This window comes from Drosophila persimilis, unplaced genomic scaffold (genome assembly GCF_003286085.1).
Source record: "Drosophila persimilis strain 14011-0111.01,24,50 unplaced genomic scaffold, DperRS2 tig00000520-arrow-pilon, whole genome shotgun sequence".
In the NCBI taxonomy this organism is placed as follows: domain Eukaryota; kingdom Metazoa; phylum Arthropoda; class Insecta; order Diptera; family Drosophilidae; genus Drosophila; species Drosophila persimilis.
Window position 1 is genome coordinate 1,914,845 of NW_020825317.1, and position 21,222 is coordinate 1,936,066.

The window sequence follows — 21,222 nt, forward strand, 5'->3', positions numbered from 1 at the left end:
ATATCGCTCATCTCTACTATTTTGGCTAGAAAATCGGCAAAAAGTCAAAGTAAACGCAGAAAATTAACGTTAACCTTTTTTAATAAAACAATAAGAAAGTCATGTGGAACTCCTCCTTTCTGCCCCTCACATAAACACGTAAAATGGCACCCAAAATCCCCTAGATAACGCTGTGCGGAAACACTTAGTGAAAGCGTTGTGAAAACACACAAAAAACAAGAGAAAAAAAGGCGAACGAGATAAGAAACAAAATACAAAGAATCCAAGTTGTCGTCAGCAGAAGCAGCAGCAGCAGCTACTGGGAGAATGGTTTAGTCTAAGGGCCTAGACGCAAGTTGAACTTGGCAAAAGATTAAGCACCGATTAATCACCGCGCAGATCCGGAGCCAGCGCCAGATCAGGATCCAGTGCACTACCATGTCCTCGGCCGTCAACATACAGATCGTGTCGATGCCTAATCTGGCGAAAATCGAGAACTTCCTAAAGGATGTCAGCTACCGGGAGACGATCGAGTACAGTGCCAATTTCAACACACGCCTGTGCATCGAACGGCGACTGCGGCTGCCCTTCCTTGATCCGCAAACGGGCGTAGCCCAGAACCACTCACAATTGTTCATGGACAAGCGGCAGCGGATGCCAGGCTTTCGGCAGGGACAAATCTACACGTATCCGGCGGCCAGGTGGCGAAAGAGTCGCCGCCAATACTTGACCAAGATGTACAGGTGAGTCCTAACCGCTTCTTCACCTCTGCCAGCTGCACCATTAGGTTGGTTGCTCATACTTCCCCTACTGCTCCCTCCTTTTAGTCGGTTTCCCGAGCGACCCTTCCAGGCGCTGCGCAAGGAGCACGAAGCGCTAGTAGCCAGCGGCGTTAATCTCGGCATCGGCCTGAGCAGCCTAGGCGGCGGCAGCAGCTCCTCCTCCCTCAGTCTCAATATGCTGACAGGGGCGGGTACAACGACGCCCTCAGTCCTGGCTGCACTGCACAGCGATACCACGCACGACTTCAATGGAGCCTTCAGCCTGGAGGAGTCCAGCTCCCTGGGTGCGGCCGGTGGCGACACCTCCGATAGCAAGGATAGCCAGCAGCAGCACCACCACCAACAGCAGCACCATCAGCAGCAGTTAACACAGTGCAAGGATGATCTGCCCAAGGAATGGTTCTACGATGACATGGACATGAACGATGTCGACTCGCTGGAAGAGCCAAAGTCGCCGGCAGACGACGAGTACGACTACGATCCGCGCTATGGCAACAAGAAGAGGCGCAAGCGTCGTCCCGGCAAGCGGGGTACATCCAATGCGGCTATCGGTGACGGTGGGGGTGGCGGCGGCGGTGGCTCCAGCGGCGGCTCTAGCGCCCGACGACGCAGTGCCGTGATGCGTACCCGCATTACCACCACAGATGCCGCCCTGGATGCTTCCCTGGAGGCCATTGAGTTAGGCGACAGTGTCCCTGGAAGCAATGGCGGCGGTTGCGGTGGCAGCGGCGGAGGCACGCCCACTTCCAGCAGCGGCATCGGAAATAACGGCGGTGGAAGTGGGGGCAGTGGCGCTGGCGGTGGCGCCGGTGGCCGACGCTCTCGGGGAATGGGCACACGCGGCCGGCGACGGACCAAAGGAGTCGGTGGATCCTCCATGGGCGGCTCGGGCTCTGGCCTGCCCCACAGTTCATGTGATCCGCACATCCCGGGCATGATCATTGAGCCGCCTTCCTTTGAGAGTGCCGCTGCGGCAGTGGGCGTCGGCGGCGTCGTCGAGGACGGGAATGCGCATTTGCGCAACTATCGCAAATATCTGTAACAAATGAACGAATGATGATCAATAAGAGTTCTCCCATGCTTAGTTCCCCATCCTCACTCCTACCCCCAATCCGCATTCTTCCTCCCAGCTCTTCAACCAAACTATTTTTGTATTTGTAACACGTTGATGTATCTGTTTTCTGCATTGTTTTCTATATCGATATTTCGCATAATCTACATATTTTTTTCGCACCTAATTTAAATCTAGTTTAAGCCTGTAGCTTATTAGTTCCTTATGGGATCGGATGAGATGAGTTTCTCTTAACAAGAAACACGTACCCAAACCCAAACTCAAATCAAATGCAAATGGACCAGGACCAGAGACAGAGACAGGCCGTAGCAAATACAATTCCAATGTGTCGTCGTCTCTTATGACTTTACTTCCCCATAGCCAATTGACTGTTTGTTTTCCTACATACATATACATATATGCCATATATACTAAATATGTCTGTCCTGTCTCACTTTACATTATGCATCTCAAACATATATACATATATATATATATATATATATATGTATATATATACGGAATGTACCACACCCTCTATGTACTACTAGTCTCTCTCCCGCGGACTACATGCTATCCTCCACTCAGTCGCAATCTCGGTTTCTGTCCTTTTTGAGCCTTCTGAGTCCTTCTTTTCGGGGGCTCAACTTTTAATCGAAATCGAAACCTTAGTTGAAAGGGAGACAAAATGAAAATTGATATGATATGTAATGTATTTTAGGCAAGTGGTAGGGTAGGGTATAGTTTAACGACAACTCGATTTCGTAAACCAAAATTTTTCTCTAGGATTATAGCACTTAAGAGCTAAAAAGAAGAAATGAAAACCAATTAAAACGAAAGTGAAAATAAAATGCAGAAAAATCGACGAAACGAAATCAAATTGTGCAAATTTTGATAATCAAAGGCATATTATAAGAACAAAACAATTCTAATAAAAGTGAGGCATAAAAATCGAATCGAAAAAGATTTACAAAAATGGCAAAAGAATTAGGTTTCTAAGATGTTTTAATATATTTTTGAATAACAATTGTGTGCAGATTTTTACAAGTTTTTGCATTTGTGTGTGTTTACGGGTAACTGGTAGCTGGTAATTCTGGCAAAGGCAATGCGAATGGGCTTCACAATAATCGGTTCCGCACGGGATTTGCTGATCATCGTTCATGGGGCTCTATTGCCAGAAATATTTATCCAGAAAGCCGCGAAGGCTTTTCTTATGCAAAGCAATATAGATTCACTTCCTTCGCTTAGCATTGTTGGTGGATACGACCTGCTCTTCGTTGGGGACATTTACCGGCTCTGGTTCTGACTTTGTGGTCTTGGCAGAGCGTTTGCGCTTTTGAGATTTCTTTGCGGGCACGGCTTCCTGCTTCAATTCGGGTTCGGGCTCCTCCTCCTTGGGTATCTGATCGCCTGCCTGCCCCGGCTGTTGTTTTTCCATTACCTGTCCAAGCATCTCGACAATCCACCGAAATACATCGTCGACAGGGGGAAACTTTTGGGCACGTGGAGTACGTTTTAGGCCAGACCAAAGAAAATGCTGCTCACTCGCCTCCGTTGTCGGCTGCTTGGCCAAGTGCAGCTCGAACGCTCCACGACGAGGCGTCCCTTCGACATTCAGCTGAAGCTGCAGCTGCTGGAGACCGCGCTCTTGCAGAGCCGCGTGTAGCTCTTCGGCCCGACGACGGAAAACGCGTCAGGAGCGGCAGTGTTCGATGTAGAGGACTGGCTGCGAGGGATCCAGGGCTGCTGCCCCAGGATCAGGCACAAATGTGGCCTCCTGTGTGGAAAACAGGCAAATGTTGGATGTTGAGTGATCTAAAATACACACTTTACCCGACTTACAATCACTTTCTTACGTCGCTTCGGCGGCATTTCGACGTGACCTTTTAAGAAAAATGCGCCATTTATTCCCAGTGCTGTGAAACGCTTTAAGACTAGTGATGAGGATGATATTCGAATGGAAACGATAAGAATGTATTTTAATCGATGGATAATTTAGCAGCAGGCGTTTTTTGCTGAAGAGAACACAGATAGATGTATCAATCGGATAAATTTATATATTCAGGTATAGAAGTCCTAGCTAGCTATTAATATCAAATCGAATATCAAAATCGAGGAATATGGTTCCAGTGCTTGACGGATACGATTAACGCATTGTAGACCAGGGGGTATTTTAATATTCCATCGAAAATAATGAAAATTGAATCATTTTAGCTCAGTTCAGATGAACGATTTTGTGGTTTTTATAAGTTTAGAGAAGATAAGGCATAGATCTACAAGAAGAATGTACAATCACTAATATTTTACGATATTTATCTCAAGTCGTTGAACCGTTTATATAGTCGGGGCCTAAGTTCGTTTTTGTCATCGGTATAAATGTTGGTATATTTCTGGACGTCAGACGATTCAGCTGACGTTCTTGTCACCACGTCTAGCTCACACACTTTGCAAATTTTATACTTTTCATGGTATTTTCCAGAATATTTTAAAACGCATTTTGCACTCACCCTCTTGTTTAATGCACCAATGTAGAAATTTCTGAACGTTCGCCATCAAAATTTCAATTTTTTCAAAAATGTCGGAAAAAAGTGCATGTCAAAAAAGGGGATGAAATAGGTTTTTCACACTGGCGGTTCAATGGGGTTTATAGGAAAAAACAACCAAACATTTTTTAAACTCTCATTTTCCCTTCAGGTGTCGCTTTGGGTAATTACATCAACAGGTACTTTAGTACGTATAGTTAACTAGTGTAGTTACTATGTAAATAAATTAATCTAGTGGAAATTGTTGTTGACCGTTTTTGTTTAAGTCTTATTTTATACGCAATGAAATAAGACAGAAAATTTAATTTAACCAGTCTTGTAGAAAATTGATTTAGTAATCGGATAAAATAATGAATTGAGAGCTGAGGGTTCCATAAAGCTAATAATATTCAACGGAATATCAAAAATAAGGAATATGTATAATAGAACTTGAACGCCAGTACGATATATTTTTAAAATGAGACGGTATATTTTGGTATATTTCTGACGGCCGGACGGTATATCTTATCGATAAATCCTATACTGGTTTTGTGTTATTCGCTTTTGTGTTATTCGTTAATTTTTTTCGTTGCGCCCGGTTGTGTCTTTGCCGTTCGTGTGTGTGTGTGTAAGTGGCCAGTCAAACCAGCAGCAGAGTGCCGGGTACCGAGCGAGAGAGTCCGACTGACTGTCGCCGCCGCCGTGTTCAATTTTGATGTTGGCATAGAAAAGTTTCCTATTTACTTGGCTTTTTGTTGTTGCATCCTTTTTTTTCCTGTGGCTATTTGTGCTCTTCCGTTATCTCTCTGTGTGTGGCTATCTATGTTTACATATGTGTCTGCGAATTGTTTAGAATTGGCGGTCGAAAAAGAGACATACAAAGATTCCCAACAATTGGCTGCTAAATTGAAAACCCAAACAAAAGATGATTTTTTTCTTCTAAATTTTCCACTTTGTGCCGCACCCAAAATAGTTGAATTAAATCAAATATATATTGTAAAAAAATAGTAACTTCAAAAATAAATTGTAATAAATGTATACAAATGATGACAACAAGAAAGGAGAAGAGGCAACATTCACGAAAGCAGCGAAAGGAAAACAGCAACAGCAAAAGCAACTTTAGAAACAAAAACGAAATTAATTAAAGTTCAGTTGTACGAAAAAGAGCTCAAGTCGAGAGAGTCCGCTCAGAAGCAGTAGCCAAGACAGCGGCAGAGTCAGCAGCAGCTTGTTGAAAATTATTGTGCTGTTTTTCATAACTTTTTGTTACATTTTGATGTTTGTATGTATTGCATTATGTACCGTTCCACGAAGCCAAAACTTCGTAATCGAGTTTTGAGTTCGTTTCGTCGCTTGGTTCGCTCATGCTGACCCTCCTCTGGCTCTCTCTCTTTCTCTCTTGCCGCTTACCTGGTGCGGTGTTTGAGTCAAAGTCGGAGTCGGAGTTTGAAGAATTGAACAGTTGTTGTTGCTGTTGCTGTTGCGATTTCTAGTCCCTAGAGAAAATCAACTTTTCTTTACATTTTCCTAAAGGTAAGTTATCCATAAATCCCAGTTTGGCCTACGTACAACTTAATTGAAAACCCAAAAATTATCCAAGTTGAGTGAGACTTGCGATTGAGCTCAAACACACATAAAACAGGTTTTGCTAGCTAGAAAGAGATGTTGAATGGGACAAGAGAAGGAGAATACAAAACGGCAGACAATGAGCGCGAATTAAAGTTGCGCACTGGTGTGTGTGTCTGTGTGTGTGTGTGTGTGTGTGTGAGAGCGTCCACTAAGGTGGGGCAGATGCTGACATCAATGTTGCCATCATCATCACAGTAATGATCATCTCCACGCAGCCAGCAGAGATACATGTGTATCTCTCTCTCCGTATTTTTATATTTTTATATATTTCTCCATATATTAATGAAAAGAGAATAAATCTGAAAACTGCTATAATAAAATCTATTCTTTTGTGCGTGCTTCTGTGGCAACACCGCCCATGCGGTCATCGCTGGCAGACGTCATCATTGGCTATACTGCGCACCCGCTACGCCCCAGAAGAAACGTCGACGTCAACATCGCAGTTGACAGCCAAATTCCTCCGCCCCGATCCGACCTAAAAAATTACCCTACCAGTTGCCAGTTGGATGGTTGGGTTAATGAATGCCCTTGCTGCCTGCCCCGCGGGGAAGTGTGGTGTGGGAGCACAGTGTGTGCTCAGAGAGGGAGAGACAGAAAGAGAGGCGCAGCCAAAATGATCTTGAGAAACATTCCGTAGCTTCTGCTAAGCTAGTCATATACGTAAAAGCCCTCTCCCAAGAGAGAGAGAGAGCGCGAGAGAGAACACTCATACAGTAGGAAAAGCGGCGAGAGACAGACAAAAGAACTCAAGCTTGCATTAGACACTCAATACATTTATTAAGCTAAAGGATTTTGGTAATTTGGATGGAGATCTATTATTCCCGTCTGGCCCGCTCAAAGACCTCTTTTAAGCCTACCAGTCTAAAAAACGGTTGCTGTAGCTTTTTTTTTCCATACAGCGGAGTTGTTGGTGGCATTTCAGGCAGGTGTTATTGGTTTTATGGACATTTATATACTGCGGTTCGCGTCACCGAAGTTCCACTGTATGCTAAGCTGAGTCTTGTTGATATGTATATCGCGAAGGTTTCTCTAAGTGTAATTATATTAGAGGACCCTGATGGTGTTATACTATAGTATTATTGAATCCAATATTTCATACTTACATATGTATAGTATACGTACATACATATGTATGTATGTATGTAAGTGCATACTTCAGAAGAATTTAATTGGCTTGATTTTTTGACTCCTAGTATACACATATATGTACATATGTATGTGCATGGGCACGTATTTACATACATACATGTATGTTTCATATCGTCCCACCTCCCACCCCATCGAACCTTCATTTATATGGATCATTTTCAGCGAGAGAACCTCCAATTGAAAGCGATAAAAAAAGAACTTGAAACTCAAGTACGGGCCACATTGAAAGGAAGTTCAATCCAGGCCCCCCCCCCCCCCCCCCCACATCTATACACCCTAATTTATATGGCAAACAATGAAGAATGTCGAGCATAATTAAAACAGTTCGTTATTCAAGCAGCTGACCCTACAACAGAGGGGTGTGGGTGCGGTGAATCACTCGCGGGGACACTCACTTTGGTCATGCTTCGCCAGATCTCCCCATTCTCCCTCCCATCAGTTTTCTGAATTCTTTTCCTCTTTTTGATCGAAATAAAAAGAAATAAAATAAATTCAATTTTCTATCGACAAATCATTAAAAGAGAAAGATGCATTTTTCGTTTATCGTAAAATTATTGTAAAACGTGAAAATGGCAAACTTTTAAATGGAAGCCTTCGCATAAATATACCGACAGAGGGGTACATACATATGTATATATATATTTACATACGTTATTTTGATTGATGGCCCGATTGATTTACCTTGCGAAAAAACACTTAAATTTGTCTTGAACTGAAGAACCGGAGAAACGTTCCATTCAACGTTCCAAGTTTGATCCCGAAACTGAATATATTGATAATATTGATGTCACCTTCCCTCCATGGGGTATTTCTTGTCCTTTTCGTTTACGGTGCCCCCGAGCATGGAAAAATGATATCATCGATATCTTTCGCGCTTTCCGCCGCTCCATCCCCTACCTTTCTCTTATTTGATGAGATTTATGACGATATTTTTGTGCAATTGCCTGGTATTTGTTATAATTCCAAATGGAACGCCCAAAAAATATCAAGAATAACAAAAAACAAAAAAAAACACTCAAAGATTAAAAATAAAGAACAAATTTTTGTATTCCAATTGAGCAAATATACATATGTAGGTATATATGTTATATACATACTATATATGTATAGATGTGCGTGCGTGGATTTTTGTATATTGATATCTCGCGGGCTGTATCTTTTCTCTGGAGCTTTTGCCATGCGGATTGTGGTAAGTTTTGGGGCACATTTTTAGATGCTGCCCTGCCCTGCCCTGCCCTGCCGCACCTCCCCCCCGTGTCTTTCGTCTCGTACTTCATAGCCCCCTCTACAACAATCCAACACTGTTCTGTTGACTTTGCCAAACAGCTGGCGATTGCGTCATTTCTCTTGTTCTCATTCGCGTTCGCGTTCGTGTTCGGGTTCGCGTTCGCGTTCTCTTCGCTCTGCCGCTGCCCTCGCTCTCTTTCGCAGACACTTTTTATCCAATTCCCAGAGCACAACAGCAATAACAATCCTTTGTGTGTGGCTCGGCTCTCCATGCTCCATGCTCCATGCTCCATGCTCCACTCTCCACTCTCTTGTCTGATGTCATTTGCCTTTTGGCTGATGTTGCATGTCTCACCGAAATCCTTTTTGAGCAGTAGAAAATCAATAAGCCCACACACAGCACATTTGTGGTAATGCATAGCAGACCAAAGGCCCACGACCCATGAAAGCATAGAAGCATGGAAGCAGGCCGCCGGTCGACGCGTACTCGTACTCGCTACGTACAGTAAACAATCCTCGGGCCGGCCAGCAAATGATGAGGTCATCATCAACCATCGTTTCCAGTTCGGCTATCGGTTGGTTCTTGCCGCTCACTCGGTTGCCAGCTCGTTGTTCGGTCGCTAGGTTGCTCGTTTCGTGTACCGTGAGCTGGGCAGAAGGGTATTCTTGTTTTTGGGAGATGTGTTCGCAGGTGTTTTTCCCAGAAGGAAGCATATAATTATTACATACTCGATCCGACTTACTATAGATATTGATTACAAATATAGAATGTTCTTTCTAGTGTGTATACCATTGTGAACGAGGTTTTGCAATGTGACCCACTAATTCGCATCGGAGCTCACAGTTCAGTTCAATTCAATCGAGGCATTGATCACAGCAAAGACGCACAGCGGCACAGAGTAAACTTTGAATGGCTCTCCCGTACGGATTCTGAAATAAATATGCACATGTACACACATGATCATACTAATAGCTACACTTTGAAAGTTTTCAATAATCTGTTTCACCGTACTTTAAGAGTTTAAAACATAATTTTGTGTGGCATATTTCCGGTTCCGTGAGCCAAATATGAAGCACGGGAGCGCCGAATAACAAGGCTTTAATCGAAATTGTGAGTTGACCTCATATTTCGGATGATTAAAATAATAGGTACAGTCACAGTAAATTTTGAATATCAAGTGAATAATTTGGAAATTCTTGGCTTTTTGGCCATTAAACATGCATTTCATTTAGCTACAGTCTAAATATAAACAAATAATTATTTTTTCTTACAAGAATGGGCCGAAAGTCTTATTGTACAGAGGAAGAAGCCCGATTGGCTCTTAGTCTGAAAAAGAGAAGGCCAATCTCTTCGGGCCATTGCCAAATTAGTGAAACAATTTTGTTAAATTGCCTTAAAAATGAAAACCTGGGCAGGAAACTACATATATACATATATACATATGTATATAGTTTTCTTAGAGGAAAAGGACCCATTTAAGTCGTCAAAGTCTTTTGCAGCAGAAATTGGACTAAAGTGCTCCAAAGATCCGTAGACGGCTACAAAAAGCCAACCTTTCAGGGAGAATAGAGAGACAGGTCCCACTTACGCGTAAAAAAAATTATTACGCGGCCTAGTCAGTTTTCCGACTGGAATCCCTTCGAAAACTTGTGGGGAGATGTAGGAAACGAAATTAGCAAAGTTTTTATTTTCAAAGGGATATTAGGATATTTACTAGTAAATCCTAATTAGGTAAAAAAAATATAATAATAATAATCAGTTAACAAACAAACAAACTTTTTTCATAACAATACTTGAAGTGTATACATTATTTTGAGTACAAATGGACCTATTTTCTTTTCGGACATTATCCCATAATATAATCAAGTGTATCTTATTGAAAACAAATACTTAAAGAATAAGTGAGAGCTAATTTAAGGTTTAAAATATTGAATAAAATGTTTTCTGTTGGTTTAAAGATCACGTAGATGCGTGTGTGTACATATTAATACGATCATGTGTGTGTGTGTATGTATGTATGTATAGATAATCTCCACGCCCTGCCACAGTTTGTTTGCATTTGCGTGGTTTGTGCTTGGGTTTTGGGGGCCGCCACTTCCTCTGCAATCTGCGCTCTGATTTGCTTTTGGGGAGGTGCTTGAGCAGAAATCAAACGAGCGAAGGCAGGAAGGTGATTCTGAAGTCCACCTTTGTAAATATTTAATTTTGTGCAATCTAGTCGAAGAAAAACATTCCTAAGGTAAAGTTGGAAAGGAACGAACTATTCCATGACCCGGGCTAATCGTACGGGAGCTCTCGCAGAAGGACTAGAAGGTCCTCTCGCTGACTAAATTCGATTTGAATCGCGAAGCTAAAGGCTAAGGGTTCCACCAACCCAATCATAGTCCCACAACTGAATCAATGAGATAATTGCAACCTACATACATATGTACGTATGTTAAATAACTTTTGATAGCTAGTACATTGCGTATAAGTATTTCGATTGCCTAATACCCTAATACTGCAATGCTAATACTATTGGATAATTAATTGTAATTAATGGTACATATGGACATATGTCCGTACTCCGTGGACACATCTGTTATAGATACAATGGAATCATCGTTAGTTCGGAGACATAAGATGTTCGGAAAGGATGAAGCTACAGTTCCATATGGTTCCATATCAATGGTTCCAGATCCAAGCTTCACAGAGATCGCCTCCATTCCACGCACATTCCCCTCTCTGCCCTTGCAGTCAGTGTGTGCAGCGGTGGGGCAAGGCAGGTCTATCAGGGGAGAGACTCCATGACCGTTCGCGGTTTTAGCGGTTAGATTTTTGTTTTCTGGCTTTTCTGGCTTTTAGCTCTGGCTTCTTTCCACCGGCGGTTACTGAGGGTTTGGGGGGTGGATGGTCACCTAGGTACCGTTTCTCCGTCAACGTCAGCGCCGACTGCGACGGCACTCGAGGGCATTGCACTTTTAAGTGTTTTGTTTTGGATGCTCGACGCACTGGGGGCGGGTAGGGTAGGGTATGGTAGAACAGGGTCCATGTGGCATGAGGCATGTGGCACAGGTGGACACAAATGACGGAGCTGGAAAGGAGTGGCGTCTCCGAATCGCGTTGCACTTTGCAGTGCGCCCCCTTCCAGCTGTTCCAGCTGCGCCTCTGTTTGTTTTCGATGGTTCTTCTGCCATGAGTGGACAGAGACCCAACGGGGCGGGCTAATTAGGCCCTCTTGTCATTCGGGCTAAGTGTATGCAACTATGTTGCTTGCCACATGCAGAAGGCGCGCCGTGCCACTTGGCTACAGGAAAGGCTGTCGAAAGCGAGTTTTCTTCGCTGATCCATTAAAGCCCTTCGAAAGTAGGCTCAAAGCAGATCCAGTGCTCTTTGATAAAAGTTCTTTAAGATGTACATTGTACAAATTCACTATATGAACTATCACTATGTACACATTATAGTAGAAGTACAAACCGGTGTGCTCTGTGCTCTTAGGCTAGAGTCACTCTCCTGCTCTCCTTCTGTCCCACTGTCCCACTGTCCCACTGTCCTACTGTCCTACTGTCCTCTATGATAAGTGGAGGGAATTCAGAGATCGAGCGGATTCATAGTCCAAGACTTACAGACTTAATTTGGTTTCTTGCATGAATTTATGGAATGCATACCTACATATACATATACATATATATAAACATTATGTAAACCAGTTTACTGTTCGATTAGTTTCACTATTAGCTGCATCCTGGAAGTGGTACATATTGTTATTGTTGCTGCTTGTTTAAGAGTTTAATCACCATTCCACTCGATTATTATTATGTATGTTGAATAGGAAATTAGTTTGATTTCCAGCTATGACCACATTGATTGATATTATCTGATCAAGTGTTTCTGAGATGAAAAGAAAGTCTGATATTGGTACGATATGGTAATTAGATTTACAGTAAACCCCTGTGGAATGAAATCGAATGGAATGCCTTGGAATGGAACCGAACCGATCCGATCCCATTTCCCTCTCCCACTCGCTTTCTGCGGCACTTCTTGAGTCTTCTTTGGTTACTAGTCCGTTAGTCTTGGTCGCCAGCTGTGTGCCAGAGTGGCATTGTTTTTCCGCAGAGTTTTCCTATTGGTGGCTCCATTCCATAAATTGCATTCCATAATATACATTGTATATGCCAGGGAGCCAGCCCTGTTGCCGTCGCCGTCGCCATCGCCGCCGCAGCCGCAGTCGCAGCCGCAGAACGAGGAGCATTGAACTTCTGGCTGTCCGGAAGCCCGACAGAGACTCCCAACCTCTACTGCTGCCCCCAGCTCATCTCCACCCTCTCGTTCGTTGTGCCTCTACCAGGTTTGCCTCCGTCTCTGTCTCTCATATGGTAAAGAGTCAGCGTAAAGCTTTGCGCCCGTTTTGGTCACTTCCTTTGACTCTCTCTCTACCGCTCGCTAGGTGGATGCGACGCTTGCTCGTGGAAATGGGAAGCGCTTGACTGAAATCGTTTCCCAAAAGGGTTTTCTTTCCGTTAATGAGTGGAGTAGCGTTAAAACGGATTGAAATCCTCAGCTTTGAGGCTCCGCAATTAATTGATCGGCTTAGCAAGATCAAAGCTGCTAGCTCCTTTCTTTCATACATACATACATACATATGTATGTCTAGTCACACATACACGCATGTACACATGTACATATGTGTGTATGTACATACATATGTACTCCAACTAAAACGGATCGTAGCGTGAGTTGCCTGCGATCATGGCCTCTTCCGCCTTTTCCGCAAAGAGCTCTCACTGTTTCGAATATTTCGACCGAGACCAAATAATTAAAACCTAATAAAACCCATTTCCATATACATACATACATATGTACATACGAGTATGTATGTACTTTTGTCCCGATATTATTATCTAAATTCAATGAAACTCAGCTTATTTAACCAATTGCCATATCATTTTATTTATTTTTATCTGAAATTTGTATCTATTAAAAAAGGCAAAAGATCACTACTGGGTATTTTTACAGTCAGTCATGTTTTCCTTTACCATTTTCTCCTATGAGAAAGGTGATTCTTGATAAAAGTTGTTCCTCTTAAAAGTGATTTATGGGAGAGTGTGAGCCCATATTCTTCGTTTCTCATGGCTATTGTCCCTCTTCGCACTCTTGCTTAAGCGGGGCAAAATCAAAATTCAGTCTGTCAGTTAACCAACTCAACCAGTTAATCCATTCCCTGTTCGCTGGCCTGGGAAAACAGGAGGTGGCCGTTGAATGGGGTGGATTCTTGATCGAATCCGACTCCTGGATATGGCTTATACAAACGGATATACAATACATACGTAGGGTGCTACATGAGTAGCTGGCCCAACTTTCAAAAAATAACTTTGGTGGTGGAAAATGGTTTTCGGTTGGCATTTGGCATTTGGCATTTGGCATTTGGCTCGCTTTAACCCATACCGTGGATTACTGTTTTGTTTCGGACTCAAATTCATCTCTTGTTGACCGATTCCTAAATTGTGTGATCATGGTAAATCCTTTCCAACGTCCAAGGATGCCTCAACCGCACGGTGACAAGACAGCACCAGTAAAAGTGCGAGTTTAGTGCGAGTCCTGCTAAGGCACGAAACTTGTATAGCAGCCCTCGCATATGTACGCTTACACGGATAGGTGGACGGGGGTAGGGTGTGCGTAATGCGTGTGTGCTCCTGTCGCTTTCGCTTTCGCTGTCCCTGTCACTCTTTTCCCGTTGCTACACTGTGGCAAGCGATATATTGGATCGGCTGGGTCCCAGTCGCGTGTCGAATAACGGTGGTGCTGCATCTGCTGCTGCTCCTGAGGGTTGGAATGCAAAAAGCGGACAGTAGCGAGCCGAACTGAACTGAACTCTGGAGAGGGAGAGGGAGCTGGAGAGGGATAGAATATCGTCTGATTCATGGACGTTTACTATTTATTTGCTACCTAAAGTTCCTTGCTGCTGTGGCACTTACGAGTATTTGGTTTGGCTCCAGAATGGCTTGGCGTCCATGGCTTGCACGGCTTGCACGGCTTGCACGGCTTACTCCACCACGCAATGGAGAATTTTCCAGCAATAAAATGTACTTTTAATTGCGCCCAAAAGTCAACAATAACAGCAATTCTCGAATCAGAAATGCTGGTCGAAGGCGCATTGATGGCTCCGTTCCGATTCGTTCCATTCCTGGTTCCGTTTTGCTTAATTTAGGCAATTTATTGGAATTTAATGCGCTTCGATGAGGGTCTCCGGTTAGGAGGGGTGGGTAGGGAAGGGAAGGAAGGGAAGGTGGGTAGGATATCAGCCTCGCCAGTAGAAAGACAGGGATAGAGAGAGATGTGCTTGCACATCGTTCCAATCGTTACAAGAAAGCTTTAATTAAAGCTCAAAGCGATCATGTATGGGTGCTGTGTGGGTTGGGCATGAAGGGGGGGGGGGGGGGGGGGGGGGGTGGAGGGAGAGGGTGTGCTAATTAATTTTCTCTGAATGAACACTCACACAAACACACAGAGAGACGAGTGACTCAAACACTCACTCACTCACAGCACCCCCCTCCCCTCCCCTCCCCTACCGTTTACCGTTCCCACACCGCAACTCAAAGTGGAATTTGGAGGGAGAAGCAAGATCAAGGGAATGAGAAGGAAATAAGGCTAAAAAAAACCATCAAGCGATGCCCAATGAATCAGCCGCAAAAGGCGCCGCACAAACGTCAACAGCAGGCACAGAACGACGCTCGTAAAAAGAAACGGATACTACAGAAGAGGGACATGTGAAGGGGAAAGGGCAAGGAAGGTCCGTCGAAAGCAAGGACCACTGCATTGCAGTCGAATCAAGGGGCCAAGGCCAAGGCCAACAAAAATCCAAGTTCCTGGTCGGAGTCCGAAGCTTTATACATATATACTTCTGCAGATGCATCCTAGGAGGGACCTACTATAGTGTAACTACACTGGGTTTAAATTTTGAAAACCCCTTGTAACAGTGCGATATCCCAGGAGTCTGGATACAATAGTCTGGACAGGCGGAGGGACGTTACACACATACAAAAAGAGTGCAAAATACAAATTTATCCACGACCACGAAAATGCCTTCTGCGGTACGGGAAGGAGGACACTTGAAAGGTTCCTTGACCTTGCACTTGGCCATGGTCTTCGCTCTTCGCAAGTACGTCCCCACTCTGACAAAGAGCTTAGAGCTCTTTTTTAGAGCTCTCATTCATTATTTGCTTGGCAATTCAAGGGACATTAAGGGCATACAGCTCTGGGGTTCATACGATCCCCTGGATACCCCGGTTTTCTTCGATTCTTCAGTTTCTTGTGGTATATGCATGGATATATGCATATAAATATTTATGTACACTCTTATGTACGTACATATGTATGTATTTTCCTTTCCACCCCTCTCCTGAGTATGCGCTGGTGGCGCGGATACTTTACTTAATTAATTAATTAGCATAAATTATAAATTAAAATGCGCTCGTTCAGCGATTCGTATCGGATAGGAGTCAAGGGAGGACTAGGAGCCTGCACTGCAACCACCGCGCGCGCATGATATGAATAATGGTGGTGCCTGATGGCCCGATGGCCGCCTGGAGGCCCGGTGGCCCGGTGGCCATGGTGGTGGATGGTGTTGCATGGAAGTGTCAGCTGTGTCTCGCTCAATCCACCCCTCCCACATCTGGGTGCATTAATCAACTAGGGACGGACTTCCATTTGTACGGACGTCCCTCGTTGAGGATTCTACCTCTGCAGCGACCTACCCTTGCACCCTTGCACCCTTGCATCCTTGCAGCAGATGGACTCCGTACCGAAATATATACTTTGTTTGTACTCTTGATCAGCAGTTTCTACTGTACATACATACGTATAACGTAAAGATGTACGTATGCTCACACGTACATACGCAGAGTGCTTTCAGAGGCGAAAACTACTGTTTCATATAGGTTTTTTTAATTCGTTGTTATACTTTATCTATATCCAAATAAACGCTTACACAATTAGCAAAAAAAAAAAAACAGATCATCTTATTATATAATATGCACGATTATATGGAAAATATATGTACTATATTCTGCCGTGCGGAGGGGTCGCACTTCCATTAATTCCAGTAGACGTTTAATGGATGTGCATACCCTTGCAGATCAATCGCGCACTACAGTCGATCCGGAGATTATGTACGATGCAAACTAGTCCTTCATATTCCCATCACTATCATACATCCTATATATGTACATATATATATGTATCTGAATATATACCCGTGTGTAGGGTGTAGGATACATGTCGTAGATCCAGCTCGCAGTCTGGCAAAAAGGATTTCCTGTTTGTGTAAATAAATCGGATTAATTGATGCTGGGGTAACCCCCGGCTATACACACTTCGAGGCACCCGTCGAGCCTAGCCCGCGACTGAAAGCGATATGGGAGCGTAGTCCCATAAGTGATCCCTTATGGGACCCTAGACGGTACATTGGTATCTCTTGTATGCTCAAATCTCCACCACGTAGCGACTGCTGCCCGATGGGCTAATGGAGTAGTAGCTATTCTCTGCAACAGATACAGATTCAGATACAAGATTCAGGGAGGATTGCTTCGGCTCACCTTCGTCGCTGTCGAAGCTGTAAAAGTTTTCATCGTCGCGGGTCATGGATCGTCGGCTGCGTCGTGCCTGCTGTCTCTGTTGCTGCTGCTGCTGCTGCTGCTGCTGTTGCTGCTGGGGAGCAGGCAGCGTGAAAGGGGGAGCTCCAGTGGCCGCCGAGCTGCGGCGCCTGCTGGGGTAGGGATAGGCCAGGGGCGACCCGTACTCCGAGCGGCTGCAGTTGGAGTTTTGGCGATCCAAAGACAGTTCCATGGTCAGGAGCTCCTCCTCCTCCTTCTCCCTCCTCCTGTGGCTGTTGTTGTTGTTGTTGTTGTTGTTGCTCGGCTGCGTGGTAACGATCTCTGGTATGACTACTGGTCGATTGGTGGGAGTAATGGGAGATGCTGCCTCCTCCTTCTGTCCATTATCCTCCTCCTCCGCTGCATCATCCTGATCCTCGTCCCAGTTGAAACTGGCTGAGGTGGCGGTCAGCTCGTACTCCTCGCTGTGGAGCCGTCGTGGACAGAGGCGAGGCCGGCGGCCGCCCTCGAATCGGGAGATCAGCTTGTTCACCTTACCAATGTCGCCGGGGAGCACCTGTTCGTTGTAGGTGAGCCGCAGAGAGCTGGTCTTGACCAGCGGCTTGGCCGGGCGCGTCATGGAGGCACGGCTCCTCTGCGGGAGGGACGAAACCGCTGGGAGCGACGCGGGAACAGCAGGAGAAGCAGCGCGATTGGGAGGAATGGTCATGCTCAGGGGCGGGGGCTTGCTGGTGGGCAGCGGCGGAGGCACTGCATCGTAGATGGGCGCTGGTGGCGGAGTAAAGATTCTGCGCTGCGGCGGACGCCGTTTTGGAAGCGGCGGGGGTGGAGGCGAGGCGGACGGGGGACGCTCCAGAGCACGCCTCTCCATTTCCTCCTCCTCCACCGCATCCTTCGCCTCCTCCTGCTCCTGCTCTTGCTCGTCCTCCCGCTCCTGGGCCATCAGGCTCTCTCTGCTGTTGCCGATCTTTGGGGAGGTCTGAATCCGTATTCTTGTGACCCTGGAGCTGCTATCGTCCGCCTCCTCGCCGCTCGTATCGCAGCTGCTCCCGGCACTGATCCTCAGAATGGGGGCGTTGCGGAGCGCCTCATCGAAGTCGGCGAACGCGGCCCCCGAGGCCTCGAAGATATCAATGCTCTTAGGCTTGCACAGGGGCCGGGGACCAGGCCAGCATTCAGCCTCTTCCGCCCCTCCCGGCTGCTGCTCCGTCGGTTCGTTGAGCAGCCACTGGGTGGTAGTGCCGGTTGGGGTCGGGGTCGGGGTCGGGGTTGGCGTCGGGCTCCGGACAAGGGCCGGCGATGATGCCTTCGAGGTCTTTGTGGCTACGGCGATGATCAGCGTGGACTCGCAGGAGTCGTCGGTGTGCTCCTGGTGGATGAGCACTCGGGGGTAGTCCTCGTCGGGGATCTCCTCCAGCGAATCGCTGCTCCAGGCCGCGAAGGAGCGTCCTCCGTTTGGGCATCCCCCCTTTGCCGCCTCCGCCTGTAGCTCAGCCAGCGTCGCCATTTGTCGAGCAGCGTGGGCGGACGCAGTTCCTGGTAGGGGGTGCTCCATCTGTGTCTCTTCCTCTTCGTCTTCATCCCCATCCTCGCTGTCATCCTCCTGCTGCCCAAATGCCTCCGCAGCACAGACATCGTGTCCGCTGTCCTGGCTGCCACGCTCCTCTTCGTCCTCGTCGCTATCGCTGTGATGGTAAGTGGCAGCCAGCTCCTCATCGTCGTCAATAAAGACGGGCTCATGCCCGACAGTGTTCGGCTTGGACTGCCCCCCGACTGTCTCCGAGGGGGAGGAGGCTGCCCCTCCCTGGCGCGGAAAAAACTTGAGCTGATGCATTTTCTCGTTGAGCTTCGTGAGGGTTCGCTCCAGTTGGACTCCAATGGCCATTCCGGTCGCTGCTCCCACTCCTGCTCCTGCCGCCGCACCTGCTCCCCCTTTGGGGCTCTCCTGCGATTTGGTTGCTGCGGTCTTGAAGCTCTTGCGCCAGCGCTCCTGCAGCTGCTCCGTGGAGGCAAATCGACTGAGGCGGGCTCTCAGATTGCCAGAGGACTTGGCTGGTGGCTCCTTGTCCCTGTCGCTCTCCCTCCCTTGCTGCGGCTCTTCGTCCGAATCGTCGACTGCCTTCTGCTGCTGCTGCTGCTTCTCCTTGAGCTTCGCTGGCCGCTTGATGGACTTGCGCAGCCTCTTGATGTTTTTGCGGATAGCCGACTTCGGTGGAGGGGTTTGAGGTGTGCTCGATGCCGCCTCCCCCGCACCCTTCTCCTCCTTGCTGCGACCTTTCTGGAGACTGTGAAGGGTGTTGGGGAAGCTGGGAAGCTTTTGGAACAGCTGTTTATAGCTGCTGCGACGCGGCGAAGCCTCCCGATCCGGCTGCTCCTCGCGCTCCCGCTGCACCTCCTGCTCTTCCATTTGCAGCGGCGGCTGTCGGACCTTGGCGAATCGCGTGGCTGCAATGCCCGGCTTCCTGCTTCTCGCAGGCAGTGGTGGTGTGCCCTCCATTCCGCTCTCATCTCCACTCTGCTCGGCCACGCTGCGCGGCTTCTGGGTCTTCGTGCGCTCCTCCGCCTGTCCGGCCTCTCGGTCGGGACTGTTCTGTCCGGATCTAGCGAGCGTCTTGAATCGAATGTCGTAGTTGTCGGCTATCTCCCGATCCCTGCGCGCCAGTGCCCGCCGCTCCGATCGCAGCTCGGCCTCGTACTGCTCCACGTAGCGGTCCACCTCGATGTCGTCCCGCCTCAGGATCGTCTGCTTGGTGAACAGATGCTTCAGCCGAAGCTCGCTGAGGCTCTTGTAGCCCCTCTGGATGCGCTGCGTCAGAGTCGGGGGCTGGCCTCCACCTTCCACTGGGGCTGACGGAATCTTAACGGGGCTAATGGGTCGCGAGGCACGGTCCCCGACTCCGCTGTCCGGTGCATAATAATCGTCATCCAGACTCCCCGCACTTCGATAGGTGCTTGGCTGTCTGTGTCCTGTTCCTTGGCCCATTCCCATTCCCATGCCCGTGCCCACCTCCTGCTGCTGCTCCTCGTACATCAACGAGCTGATGGTGGAGATCCTCTGGGGTGTGCGGTTGATGAACTGCTGCGACTGTTGTGGTAGCGGCAACGGCAGCGTGCACATTCCTCCGCCGTCGACTCCTTTGACTGCTGCTCCCCCGGCCCCATCCTTGTTACTGTTGCTGCTGTGGTTTCTCCTGGAGCTGCGGAAGACCTTGCGACCGCGGAGCTTGGGGAGCGATTTCGGGAGCTTCAGTTGCGGCAGCGAGGGCAGCGAGGGCAGCGAAGGCAGCGAAGGCAGCGAAGGCAGCTTGGCTGCGGAGGAGAAGAAATAATAATAAAATAAATGAACGTGAACTTTTTTGGAACCAACTCTGGAAACAGATTCCGGGTGCACAAGAAATAATAAATACACCAATTGATTGCATCAGGAAAAAACTCCACTTCGATTTTTGCTTGATTCTCCGCGGTGCTTCAATTCTCTTTTGGGCCATCGTTCGCCTCTTACCGCGCCCCTGCCGCCTGCTGGCTTCACCGGAGTCGGATCCCCGAATCCAAGAACGAAATACACAGTCCTTCGCGAGGCGCAGAAAAAAACTACTTTTCGGTCCGCTTAGTCCTGGCAATTTGCTAGTCTTTGATATTATCCATACGAACTGCATTCGAGCTGATCAAACTCCCACGAGATGAACTAGTTCTTTAAAAATTATAGTGCTTAATAATAGTCTCCGATATTAGAGGCTGCTGCCTTTAAACTTGAGCTATTTAGGAAAAAAAAAACTAAATTGAAAACTATTCAAATATTCTATGGGCTTCCATCCTGATCCTAGCTCGAATTTGTGGGAAATGTTGTGGAAAACTAGCACTCACCTCTCAGGCGATCCACATCGAGACGCTGGCAGAGATTACGAAGGTCCATTGACCCACCGCCGCCGATGCCGCGTGCGGTAGTGGAGTGGCCCGGATTATGCAGATTCTGTGGATTCCTTTCGCAGCCCAAGTCGGAAGAGGAGTTCCCTTTCAATACCGATTCCGATTGCACTTGCTGCAGCTGGTCGTGATGATGATAGTGATGGAACTGTTGGTGGCTCATAGCACCCTCGCCTGCAACTCCGACCCCACCGAGAACTCCGAAAGCGACAACAACAAAACCGTCACCGACAGCGACAGCGACAACGACAACGATAACGGCGAAAACTGGTAACGTCCGTTGCAGTTCAGCATTTTAGCCAGTTTGAAGCTCCGGCGGACAGCATTGGCTCTGGCCCCAAAGCCACACACCGGGTTGCACCCAATT

At 47.0% G+C, this 21,222-nt stretch overlaps 3 protein-coding genes across 5 annotated transcripts; 1 reads left to right on the top strand and 2 right to left on the bottom strand.

Annotated features, from left to right (window-relative positions):
- The first annotated feature begins 78 nt into the window (after positions 1-78).
- On the top strand, positions 79-2,208 carry LOC6602661 (circumsporozoite protein). The gene is made up of 2 exons (XM_002027665.2): positions 79-722; positions 807-2,208. Exons 1-2 carry the CDS (start codon positions 418-420, stop codon positions 1,801-1,803), a joined length of 1,302 nt encoding a protein of 433 aa, XP_002027701.1. The 5' UTR covers positions 79-417; the 3' UTR covers positions 1,804-2,208.
- Positions 2,209-2,799: 591 nt separating this feature from the next.
- Positions 2,800-3,719, bottom strand: LOC6602662 (selenoprotein BthD). The gene is made up of 2 exons (XM_026990125.1): positions 3,655-3,719; positions 2,800-3,589 (listed from the first exon to the last, which is right to left on the bottom strand). The coding sequence occupies exons 1-2, from the start codon at positions 3,682-3,684 to the stop codon at positions 3,044-3,046; spliced, it is 576 nt and encodes a 191-aa protein (XP_026845926.1). The 5' UTR covers positions 3,685-3,719; the 3' UTR covers positions 2,800-3,043.
- A 12,534-nt stretch (positions 3,720-16,253) lies between these two features.
- On the bottom strand, positions 16,254-21,145 carry LOC6602663 (actin cytoskeleton-regulatory complex protein PAN1). Of its 3 annotated transcripts, XR_003408946.1 has the most exons (4): positions 20,796-21,145; positions 16,914-20,240; positions 16,692-16,859; positions 16,254-16,633 (listed from the first exon to the last, which is right to left on the bottom strand). XR_003408946.1 is itself a non-coding variant. In XM_026990176.1 (3 exons), the coding sequence occupies exons 1-3, from the start codon at positions 21,016-21,018 to the stop codon at positions 16,801-16,803; spliced, it is 3,564 nt and encodes a 1,187-aa protein (XP_026845977.1). In that variant the 5' UTR covers positions 21,019-21,145; the 3' UTR covers positions 16,254-16,800. The 3 variants fall into 3 exon arrangements, 2 of the variants coding, with proteins under 2 accessions (XP_026845977.1, XP_026845976.1); XM_026990176.1 differs by having other exon boundaries at positions 16,254-16,859; positions 16,914-20,195; XM_026990175.1 differs by having other exon boundaries at positions 16,254-16,859.
- Between the last annotated feature and the right edge of the window lie 77 nt (positions 21,146-21,222).

What these genes read in the sequence shown, in the direction of transcription:
- LOC6602661 (XM_002027665.2), top strand. Translation starts at nt 418, where the DNA reads ATGTCCTCGGCCGTCAACATACAGATCGTGTCGATGCCTAATCTGGCG. An exon ending in TACTTGACCAAGATGTACAG is followed by an intron (nt 723 to 806) that starts GTGAGTCCTAAC and finishes CCCTCCTTTTAG; the next exon opens with TCGGTTTCCCGAGCGACCCT.
- LOC6602663 (XM_026990175.1), bottom strand. Translation starts at nt 21,018, where the DNA reads ATGAGCCACCAACAGTTCCATCACTATCATCATCACGACCAGCTGCAG. An exon ending in CGATGTGGATCGCCTGAGAG is followed by an intron (nt 20,241 to 20,795) that starts GTGAGTGCTAGT and finishes TCTCCTCCGCAG; the next exon opens with CCAAGCTGCCTTCGCTGCCT. An exon ending in CAGCTTCGACAGCGACGAAG is followed by an intron (nt 16,860 to 16,913) that starts GTGAGCCGAAGC and finishes TATCTGTTGCAG; the next exon opens with AGAATAGCTACTACTCCATT.